The sequence below is a fragment of the Antechinus flavipes genome, chromosome X (assembly GCF_016432865.1).
Source record: "Antechinus flavipes isolate AdamAnt ecotype Samford, QLD, Australia chromosome X, AdamAnt_v2, whole genome shotgun sequence".
NCBI classification, from domain to species: Eukaryota; Metazoa; Chordata; class Mammalia; order Dasyuromorphia; family Dasyuridae; genus Antechinus; species Antechinus flavipes.
This window is the reverse complement of record NC_067404.1, coordinates 21521545-21533857: the sequence shown is the minus strand read 5'-3', so window position 1 is coordinate 21533857 and position 12313 is coordinate 21521545. Positions and strand designations below refer to the sequence as shown.

Sequence of the window (12313 nt, the reverse complement as noted above, 5' to 3'; positions counted from 1 at the left end):
AAATTGCATGCTAAACTACCACCCTGTTAGCACAGACCTTTTCTACTGACCTTCCAAGTCCCTCTTTGATATCTCTGGGATGAGAGTTCTGGAAGCTACCAGTACTGCTACTGATTCAGAGGGCCTGCTTTGCTGATGCTGGGATCAGGGCTATACTGGGATTGTACCCTGGGCTTCCCCGAACTTTTCTGCTGACTTTCAAGTTGTCTTTGGTGTCTCTGGGCTGAGAGCTTTAGAAATCACCAGTAGCAACACTGATTCAGAAATCCCTAGACCAATTCCTGCTTTACTGGCTTGGAGCCAGGGCTAGGTCCTGAGCCAAGGCTAAGCTAAGGCCTACACAAGCGCTGGATTCCCACCCTGTTGCTGCTGACCTTCTAAGCTGCCTTCAGCTAGAAAATGTTCTAGTCCATCTTATTGGGTGTTCTGATGCTCTAAAATTTGTTTAGAGCCATTTTTTAAAGGAATTTAGAGTGGTTTGGGGGAGAGGGTGGGCAAGTTCCTGCCTTTACTCCGCAGACTTGGCTCCACCTCCCTCATCTGACTTCTACAGCTTTTAAGCAGCTTACAATTCAAGTCACACTGGCCATCTGCTAACAAGCAACCCTCTTAGAGCACTTACAGAAAAATATTATTACAGTGTATAACTTAGTCCTTGATCAAGGTTGAATCATTCCCTAGTTCTAAAAGCATGGCTCCCTTGATACCATAACTTTCACCAAGAAAATTGTTCCCAGGTGTGACCAGCTTGCCTACATGGATTCTATTCAGCTCCTCTCATTTTCATGCTACTGTATTCTAGAAATGATCTGATGTTCTCCCTTTGGCTTCATCTGTAGACTGAGAGAAAGAATGATAATTGCAAATAGATATAATTTGTGAATACTTGAAAAAAATTCTACATCAGATTTTGAGGCTAATATATGAAGAAAAATAACAATTATCTAGCCCTAAGCAATAATTAGTGAAATTTTGCTGTCTGAGAAGGGTCTCTTGTGCTTTCAGTTTGCTGCTATTTGAAGTCTTGAATCCAGGTATAAGTGTCTTGACCCTGCATAGGGCTGATAGCTCATCACTCAAGGGAATACCATCTGCCCCTTTAGTCTGATGACTGCCACAGGTGGATGTCTGTATGGGGGAAAGCCAAGAGAGTTGGGGTCTTCAACTGCCCTCCACATATTTAGACTTTAATGATCCAAAGAAAGACTGCCATCTTTCTATGGATTGAAGCAGAAGAATGTAAAAAATAATTCACTTGAACTCCTACTCTATTTTAATCAGTATTAATGAATTTGATAAAATCATATCCATGTTCTATATATTAGTCCCCAGAATTATGAGCTGCAGATTCTAAATTCACTTAATTACAGGAAGTTAACTAGAGACCCCCTACCCCTTCATTTTCCCTGTCATGGTGACAAAGCCCAGCATGGCAGAGGTTGACTTAACTACATGGAAAGTCCCCCAAAATATTTTTGTATCTTCAGAACTCTTGTCCAATAAGAACAAGTGACTACCTTGGACTAGTTAAGTCACTGAATGTGATAGCTTATACCATTTTTCTCCCACCTAACCTAAAGAGAAACCTACTTATCTTATGATCACCTAGTCAGTAGAGGTATTCTTTGATTCATCTAACTCATCACTCTGCTGACATAGTATTTTGTTTATTTTAGTCTATGCATCATATATCAACCAATGGAATTATTCTATATTTGCTATAAGTGTTCTTAAATTCCTGGATATCAGCCCTATAAAAATAGGGCCCTAGAAGGACAGGCATTTCAGACTGTGAGGAAGATCTGAGATCCATTTCATTACATTAGACCACGGGTAACCCCTTTAGCAAATTGCCATTCGTCCAGAACTCTACCTCACTTCATTTCATTGTAGATAGGACAATTTTAATCCCCACAGTCCTTCAAGGCTGGAAGAGAAGGAATGTCCCAGGCTTGTTTTTTTTTGTTTTGTTTCCTTTCATTTTTAAGGACAGAGGGAAATACATAAACAGTGACCATTACTTTGACATCTGGCAAAATTCTAGAACCAACTGTCAAAGAGGTAGTCAATGAATATCTAGAAAAGGAAAAAGGATCTTTTTTCTTTTTGATCCAAAAAAAAAAAAAAAAAAACCCAGCAGGGTTTCACCAAAAAAGAATTACCATGACTATTATGATAATATGTTTAGAAGAATTGCACACGTTTAACATACATTGGATTACTTGCTATCCATGGGAGGGAAAAGAAGGGAAGGGAAGGAAAAAATTTTGGAACACAAGGTTTTGCAAGGATGAATGCCGAAAACTATCTTTGCATGGATTTGGAAAAATGAAAAGCTATGATTATTAACTTTTTAAAGTACTGATGCCAGACTCAAATTTTCTTCCCCCCCCCCAATTAAAGCTTTTTTATTTTTAAAACATATGCATGGATAATTTTTCAACATTAACCCTTGCAAAACACTGTGTTCCAATTTCTCCCCCCTTCCCCCACCCCATCCCCTAGATGGCAAGTAATTCAATATATGTTAAACATGGTAGAAATAATTTAAATCAATATATGAATGCATATTTATAATTTTGCTGCACAAAAAAATAAAATGCAAGCAAACAACAACAAAAAGAGTGAGAATGCTATGTTGTGAACCACACTCAGTACCCATTATCCTGGCTCTGGGTGTACATGGCTCTCTCTGTCAGAAGATCACTGGAACTAGTCTGAATCATCTCAATGTTGAAGAGAGCCACGTCCATCAGAACTGATCATCGTATAATTTCATTGTTGCTGTGTACAAAGATCTCCTGGTTCTTCTCATTTCACTTAGCATCAGTTCATGTAAATCTCCCAGGCCTTTCTGAAATCATCCTGCTGATCATTTCTTACAGAACAATAATATTCCATAATATTCGTATACATACATAACTTATTAAGCCATTTTCCAACTGATGAACTTCCAGTCAGTTTCAAGTTCCTTGCCACTACAAAAAGGGCTGCCACAAACATTTTTGCACATGTGAGTCCCTTTCCCTCCTTTAAGATCTCTTTGAGATATAAGCCCAGGAGTAACACTACTGCATATACAATTTGATAACTTTATGGGCATAGTTCCAAATTGCTCTCCAAAATGGTTGGATCTGGTCACAATTCCACCAACAATGTATCAGTCAGTCTCAAATTTTCTTATATGATGGTACAAAATTTTTAGGTTAGGAGATCTATACATAAAGAACATTATTAAGTTTACACCAAGATGCATGAATTTCTTAAACTACATTTTTGATTTTACAATCTCAGATGCAGCTTACAAAAATTTAAGCAAAGTATTGGATAAGGATTCTCAGGGTATGCTTATGGGAAAGATGACTACAGAACTAATTGCATGAACAGAAAGAGCATTTCTTAATGATTCAGTATTGTTTAGAAGGAAATCTCTGCTGAAGTGGAATAGAGATTTGGGCTTGGCCCAGTATTATTTAAGACTATAATCAATGCTAAACAGAGGCAAATGTACACTGGATGTCAGAAAAAAATTTCCAAACAAGTAGAGCTATATAAAATTGGAACATGCTGACATAGAAAGTAATGGGTCACCCCTCTTTGGTGGGTATCAATTAAAGGCTGGATCACCAATAGGCAGATCTACTAAAGAAGGTATGTACGTATGGATTAGACTAGATGGCAGCTGAGGTCTTTTCTCAATCTGAAATTCTTTGGATTCTGTGACTGAAATGACATATTCTGAGTTAAACAGAAGTAGCAGGCAGGGATTCTGGTGTTTTTAAATCTTGATCTCTATTGTTCTTTCTTTGTATTCTTCTTTCTTCACAACTTCAATGCAAGTAATTTCTTGCTTCTCCTTTTTTCTTTTGCTTTTATTCTAGTGGCCAGAGATAAGGGCAGGTATCTGCCTGTCACTGGGCCTCTATTCCCTCTTTTCCTGGGTCTGTGTCCCAAATAGCAGAGGACTGGCTTTGCAGCCTTTTTCTCACCTTCCCTTCACTACTATGATTAGAAGTCTATGTACTTGAACTGACGCTGAGTGAAATGAGCAGGACCAGAAGATCCTGCTTCAATAACAATTCTATTGGATGATTAATGCTGATGGACATGGACATCTTCAGTAATGAGATGAACCAAATCAGTTTCAACAAGCAGTAAAGAACTGAACCAGCTACACCCAGCGAAAGAACTCTGGGAGATGACTATGAACCACTACATAGAATTCCCAATCCCTCTATTTTTGTCCGCCTGCATTTTTGATTTCCTTCACAGGTTAATTGTACACTATTTCAAAGTCCGATTCTTTTTGTACAGCAAAAGAACTGTTAGGACATATATGCTTTAACATATTTAACATGTATGGTCACCCTGCCATCGGGGGAGGGGATGGGGAAGGAAGGGAAAAATTGGAACAAAAGATTTGGCAATTGTCAATGCTGTAAAATTACCCATGCATATAACTTGCAAATAAAAAGCTATAATTAAAAAAGAAGAAGAAGAAGTCTATGTACTCTTACATCCAGGAAAGCTCCACTGCGTTAAGTAGAGCTAACAAGTGTAATCTTGCAGCTAAGTAGTACACTAGGTAGAGATTTGGACTAGGGAGTCAGAAAAACTTGAGTTGAAATATAGCCTGAAGCACTTCCTAACTATGTGGCTTTGCCACTTGCCCTCTTTGTGCTTTCAGTTTCCTCATGTATAAAATAAGAATAGTAACAGCACCTACCTCCCAAGGTTGTTGTGTGGATCAAATAAGAACATATGTATAAAGTGCCATACAAACCTTAAAGAGCTAGCAGTATTAACTATTCTTATCATATGATGCACTATTACTTAAAAAAAAAAAACCTATCATCTTCTTAAGCATATTTGAAAGGATTCTGTATTTAGTAAATCATTCATTTTGGGCAGATTACTACGTTCATTAAGGAGCTAAGAATACCTTGGGCTGTCTCAGTGTGTATATTTTACATATGTGCATATATGTCTATATTTGCGTACATATACATGCACACACATATGAATATGAACATGTATCAGTGGCTGTATAAAACACTTCCCAAAAGTATTATATTTATTGGCTTTGAAAAACACAATCCTAAAGTATGTTTGTGTGTATGTATGCATATAGGCACCCATGTAATTCTAACCATCAATACATAGAAACTGCCTCTCCAAAGTTACCAATGATCACTTCATTGGCAAACCCAATGTCCTTTCCTCAAGCCTCTTTTTCCTTGGCTTCTCTGTACTTTTCACTGTATAGCTTATCCTCATATCCTTGAAATGCTTTGCTCTGTAGGCATTTGAGATACCAACCTCTCCTGGTTCTCCTCCCTGTCTCATTCTCACTACCACATCACCTCCCCTTCTCAATAAATTCCTTATTTCAAATCCATAATCCTCTGTTAGGTATTCTAAGCCCTTCATGATCTAGTCACCTCACCAGTATTACATACACAGGTCCAGTCTTCTTACGCTTTACATTTCTCCATACAATCTTTGATCTGATGACATCAGCCTCCTTGGTGTTGCACAAATAAGAAACGTCATTTCCCACTTCAGACATTTTCTCTGGCCGCCTAACACGTCTGGAACACTCTCCCTGCTCATCTGTGCCTCTTGACCACCTTGGCTTCCTCTAAGACCCAACTACTATACCACTTTCTACAAGAAACCTTTCCTAATCCCTCTGAATTCTAGCGATTCCTCTCTGATAATTATTTCCTATTTAACCTCTACATGGCTTCTTTATACATATCTTTTTACCTGCTGTCTCATTCCTTAGATGGCTCCTCAAAAGCAGGGATTTTTTCACCTCTTTGTGTACCTCCCCCCACCCCAAAAACAAATGCTTAATGACCAGCGGGCTATTTGTGAGGGGGCTTAATATCCCTTTCACTAAATGTCACAATTATCCTATCTTTACATTTTAACTCCTGAAATGCTCCTTACATATATTGGATCCTTTTTTTTTTTTTTTGCTGAGGCAATTGGGGTTAACTGATTTGCCCAGAGTCACACAGCTAGGAGGTGTTAAGTGTCTGAGGCCAGACTTGAACTCGGGTCCTCCTGACCAGGGCTGGTGCTCTATCCACTGCACCACCTAGCTGCCCCTATTAGATCTGTTTTTAAAGATATTTTCAAGGAAAGCAAGGTTTGAAGCATGCTCATTCTTCATTACCCAGATAAAAGCATTGAAGGCCCCACTTATCTTTCACCACCAGGGCACCGCACTTGCCCCTGGCAAAAATCAAATGTTAAGGTCACCAGGTTTATCAAAAAAGAAGTGATTCTGGAAGTTGCCGGGTTGGCCAGTGGTTTTCAAACAGAAATAAACCAGTAGAATACAACAAAGTCACTTACCTTCACCGGGTTTTGGATCGGATCTGCCTCTACCACCATCGAATCTGTTATTTCTATCATCTAAGGCATCACTTAAATCCAAGTCAGAAAATTCAGAACCTCAAAAGTAAAGAAAAGCTGATTAATAAGGTTGAATATGAATTTTAAAATGCAATGCAATACAATGCAGTACCCTCTTCTCCCATCAAATAATATATACCAAAGCTAATGGGTGTAGAGGGCCAGAACTCTGAAGTACTCTCAGCTACAGACGTTCTACTTTTGACCAGCCTCGCCGTGGCTGTCCTGCCTCCTTCACTCCTCCACTAAGATCTAGGACTTGGGCTGAGCTCGAGGTCCACCAGAGAGCTAATGCAGAGAGCTGTGGCTGAAAGCCTTCTGTGTCTGAGACTCCCTTAACTACCTCAGTAAGAGTACATCACTACAGCACACTGAGCACACGCAACCACTGCATCACCATAAGCACCATGCTGTCCTACATTCAAGTATATCTCTTCAGGGTTCCGGCCCTCTACCTTGGGGTGTCAGGAGTAATCAGGAAGGATTAGCGTCTCTGGTGTGAGAACTTGCTGAGAGCCCTATTCAGGGCTGCTCAAGCACTTTTGGTGTCCAGCTTCATGCAACTTTCACCTGTAGCTCTATGAAGCTGGAGCATGCCCATCTCAAGGAGACGGGCTAAACCAGGTTGAGGATAACCAACAGGCCTCAAATCCATAGGTGAGTTAAGAGGATATCTACCCCAAGCATGTGAAGACTTCCCCCTGCAAAATAAGTGCATGAGAGCCATTTGTTTCAATACCCATGAAGGAAGTTGAAGCAGGCATTATGGAGTGCTTAGAGCTTGGCAGACATGAAAACATGTGAAGGTCATGCACTGCATCCTGGGCCATCATCAGTGGTCTGGCCTGGTCCTACTGATTCTTGATAGGACTCAGCCTCACTTAAATCTAATTCACATGCAAGTCAAGACATCATCCGTGATGTCACTGGTCCTCTACAAAGCACAAAAATGACCAAAACTAATTACCACGTGGAAACAAAAATACTAACACCTCACAGAGCCATTTGGATAGATCGCAGCTGAGAAAAGGGATCAAGAGATGAAACAGACAATACAAAAAGGACTTCTACAATGACACTGTAATGCATTTTTTGTAGATGTCCAACATTATCCTTGAAGTTCGTTTGCTTAGGCTAACGATCAAGTTCATGTATCTTAACTGAGTCCCAAGGTCAGGGGAAAGAAAAGGGGAGTCATCTGAGATGATTTACAATGGAATGGCTGATGGCAGTCTGCATCTCAAGTCAACTTCTCCCTAACTATTCCTTTCAAACTTAGAATTTTCTAAGTCACTCCCTTGTTACAAACGGGTTCATCTGTTCAGCCTTGTTCAACTGTGCAATGTTCTCATGTACTTCTGCAATCGGATTTTTTAAAAAACACAGTAAATGCCTGAACTTTGGGGTGTCATGTTGAGTATGACAAGCACTGTTTCGAGGCCTTGGGATATTTGGCAACACAAAACCAGAGCAGAAAATTCAGGTAACTGAAACTGAATGACTTAAATAGCAAATCTTGAGGGCTTCAATTCAACATTTAGGAAGTACCTGATAAAAGGAAGGTACTATGTCAGGGGCTACTGCTGGGTCATTTCCTAAAACTACAGAAGAAGAAAACTGATTCTCAGAACTGTCTTATCAATTTCATTCCTAGTCATCAGCACCCCCCCAGTGCAGAAAAAATTCCAGTTAAATAAGGGTTCTGGTTCATTGGGCCCTAATGAGTAATGGGCGTTTTGGTTCTCTCCTTCTCCTTCCCCCCACCCTCCCCGGCAATTGGGGTTAAGTGACTTGTCCAGGGTCACACAGCTAAGACGTGTTAAGTAGCTGAGGCCAGATTTGAACTCAGGGCCGAGCACTGTTTTTTAAACCAGATCCAGAAAGGACCTTTTAAGTCATCAATGCAGAAAGAGGTTCCAATTTGAAAGAAATTAGGAAAATAGTATAATGATGAAAAGAAGGTAAAACCGACAGTGACTGCATATATCAAATAGAGGAGAGAATGTGGAAAACACAAGGAAACAGACGTCAAAGACAACGATGAGGGAATGTTCACAGTACACATACAAAAAGTACCGACTGCTCATTAACTGAGCAGGACCACTAGATGAATTTGGGGTGTTACTAAAGTATCAATAGGAAGATGAGTCAGAAATGCTCATGGAGATGTCGAATTACCTGTTTTCTTTGGAGGGGGTTTAGTGTTTGTCCTGGGACCTAAGGCATCACCCAAGTCAAAACCTACAAAATAATACAAAACTATAGTTACAAGTGACAGCACTGAAATCAATCCAAGGGAAAAAAATTTTTTTTCAATTCTCTGGGCACTCTGCTCCCAAGTCTCCTATCTATATCAGCTTCCTACTGAATGAGCCAAACATTTCGTTAAATTTCATTACTTATTTGTTAAGTACCTACAATGTGCCAGGCACGACAGCAAACATCAGACTATAAAAACAAAAGTGAAATAGTCATAGCCCTCAGGGAGCTTACCCTCTACTGGAAGAAACAATTTGACAATTAAAAATAAAATATAAGGAAAACAAAAGCAGTGAGGGTCCACTTAATGGGAATAATGTATCCCATTAAGGATGCATGCAATATTTGAAATCACAGTTACATGTAAAATATGACAATTGGCTCCAGACTAAAGGAAATAAACAATGGAAAAAAATTAATAGAAAAGTATATTTCTAATTCAAATTCAATACAAAGTAATACAACAAAAAGCAAAAAATACTAAGTTACTGAATTTTAAGATAAGCCTACAATGATGACAAAATTTTAATTAAATGTCACTAAAATGTTTAAGAAGCACAGACTGAATTATCTTCACTGTCTTTAAAACTTTATAAATACATTAGCAGATTCAGCGATATATACACATACGTAACAAATTTTCACATTCTCACAAAATGAACAGATTGTAGCTGAATGAACTGGGACATTATCTAAAGATCATTAATGCTTTATATATGATATTGTTGTCTTCTACTATTTTTCAACAGATTGATTAAAATAATTTAAAAATCAACATTCAAAAACAGCTTTAATTTTTCATTTCGTTCTTATTTGACTGCCAAAGAACTTGAAGTGATCAATGGCTTTAGCCTTCAAGAACATTTTATTTTTAAATAATGTTCTGCCTTATATCCTAATAAAAATGTTAGGCAACCCTTAGACAAATCCAGATTTAATTTTCTCCTTCTTAGAAATGTATTTTATCGGAGACATCCTTTATTCAGAACGATCCTCTTTCATGTACAATTAAAATGTGTTGATCAATACATGCATAATTTTCTTCAAAATATCAGGATATTTACTGGCTCATATTCTTCTGTGCTGGCAAGCCCATCTGGAAATTTTAATACTATGCAATTGAACCTGATTTTTAAAATAATCAAATCAACATAGTAGTTTTTTTTATCATCTACTTCATTCCCATTTTCAATCATTTCCTTATGACTTTTTTCTGAAAGTCTGCTCTGTTAAGAAGAATGTATGTTTTATGAACTGATGCTGAGTAAAATGAGCAGGATCAAGAGATCATTCTATACTTCAACAACAATACTATATGATGGTCAATTCTGATGGACATGGCCCTCTTCAACAATGAGATGAACCAAATCAGTTCCAATAGAGCAGTAATGAATTGAACCAACTAAACCTAGCTAAAGGACTCTGGGAGATGACTATGAACCGCTACATAGAATTCCCAATCCCTCTACCTTTGTCCGCCTGCATTTTTGATTTCTTTCACAGGCTAATTGTATACTATTTCAAAGTTCAATTCTTTTTGTAGAGCAAAATAACTGTATGGACATGTGTACAGATATTGTATTTAACTTATGCTTTAACATATCTAACATGTATTGGTCAACCTGCCATCTGGGGGAGGGGGTGGGGGGAAAGGAGGGGAAAAGTTGGAACAAAAGGTTTTACAATTGTCAATGCTGAAAAATTACCCATGCATATAACTTAAGTAAAAAGCTATAATAAAAAAAGTATGTTTTATTACAATAAATAAATCCATCTAGCTAAGACTTGTATTTAATGTACCTGATCAGAAAACACTAAAAGGTGATGCAGTTTTGCCTTTGTCTTCTATTTCACCAGTGTGTTCTAAATTATTCTGTACCACAGATTTAGACACTTTGACATCTCATCCTATTTACCATGACCATGTTCATGCCACTCAAATTTTTATTCTAACGTATTAACAAGCCTCTTCTTTTCAATCCTGGCAGTGTTTCCATCTAAGACATTCGTTCTTTTATCTGTTTTCTTAAGGGATCTATTTTGTTCTAAAATTTAAAATTTAGTATGGTAGGTAGCAACACAGCACATCTATATAACATAGATAAGCAAAGAATGACAACAGAGAGGCCTGGTCAAACCTTAACCTACATCACCTATCAAAGATATAATGCACATTTTTTTCTCTTTTTCATTGTCTTGACGGTTTTCTTGTTCCTTGGCATCTCATGAAGTGACCAGGCAGGACATCTTATGACCACACTGATTCAGTCTCCTTTCCCCCCCCCCCTCGACCTTTTCAGGGTAAAATAGATTGAGTCCTAGTTGTGACCCAGAGAAAAAAAGATAAGTTAAATTCTTATAAAGAAGTCAAACTACCTTACAGTTTCAAATGTTAAGAAGCCTAGTTGTCTATTTAAAATCAAAGTAATTCCTAAATACTCATTTCAGTGAAAGAACCTAATATCTGCATTGTACTGTACAGTGTCTAGTTGTTTCATAATCCACAAACAGTAAATCCCATGGGATCCGATATTCTCTATATATTTCAGTTAGTCCATAGATGACTCTACTTTACATATACCAGGTATGTTCAGTCATTTTCATTTTGAGTCACGTCAGACTCTCTGCGACCCCATTTGGGGCTTTCTTGGCAGAGATACCATAGCGCTCTACCATTTCCTTCTCCAACTCATTTTGTAGATGAGGAAACTGGGACAAACAGGGTGAAGTGACTTACCCAGGGTTAGCTTAGCATCAGAGGCCAGATTTGAATTTTAAAAAGATCAGTCTCCCTGACTCCATGAACCATACTCTATCCACTGTATCATCCTGCTGTCCCATGCAAGTAAATGCTATTGTTACTATCCTCATTTTTCAAATGAAGTGGTTTTAAGAAATGAAGTAGTTAACCTGAGATCACACAGAGATACTAGAAGTCTTCTCAAAGCAATAAGCAAATGAAAATGGTACTCGAAAAAACAAAATACCAACTAGAAAGTAAATGCACTTACCTGCCTTAGAATCTTGACTGGGCTTGCTACCTCCACGTTTAAATCGTTCAATTCGAGCATACAAGGAGCCAGTCTGGTCAATTCTTAAATCTTTTGCAAACTCTAAAGACAGAAGAAAGGTCAATGAAATGCAATAACAATAACAGTACTTCATATAATAAAAGATATCTGTTTCTCTGAAAGTATTAGTGTAGGGATACTTGAATGGGATACAGTTCTTTTCAGAGTTAAAGCTGAGGTTAAAAGAGACAGCTGTGCGAAACAGATGTCTACTTCTCTTAACCCTATTATTTATCCTTACCATGTTCCCAAGTGCTTCCATAATTAATAATTCATTGTTCCCCAAGGGTATTGGTATTACTTGCTTTAGTTTTACTTTCCTCCCATCCTTTAAATCTTGACCCTATAATAAACCTGTTTATCTATAGATTACCCTCCCCTTTTGAATCCTCTGCCTCCTTGTCCTATAACCTTTAAAATCTTGCCCAAGTCAACAATGGATACCCCCATCTGCCTTCTCTGCTCTTCACTGGCATTATCCTACTCTTAGAATGTTGTTTCTCCTCAAATATATTTTTTTAATGTTCCCATAGAGTTCTTTTTTCTCAGCTTAAATT

At 38.1% G+C, this 12313-nt stretch overlaps 1 protein-coding gene across 1 annotated transcript in view; it reads right to left on the bottom strand.

The window, feature by feature from the left end:
• CD99L2 (CD99 molecule like 2) overlaps positions 1-12313 on the bottom strand; it is a 110558-nt gene that overhangs the window by 40326 nt on the left and 57919 nt on the right. Inside the window, exons 3-5 of the mRNA XM_051968493.1 lie at positions 11697-11798; positions 8605-8667; positions 6367-6465 (exon numbers count right to left, since the gene is read on the bottom strand). Of these exons, the coding sequence (XP_051824453.1) occupies positions 6367-6465; positions 8605-8667; positions 11697-11798 (264 nt within the window). The remainder of the gene's footprint in view (positions 1-6366; positions 6466-8604; positions 8668-11696; positions 11799-12313) is intronic.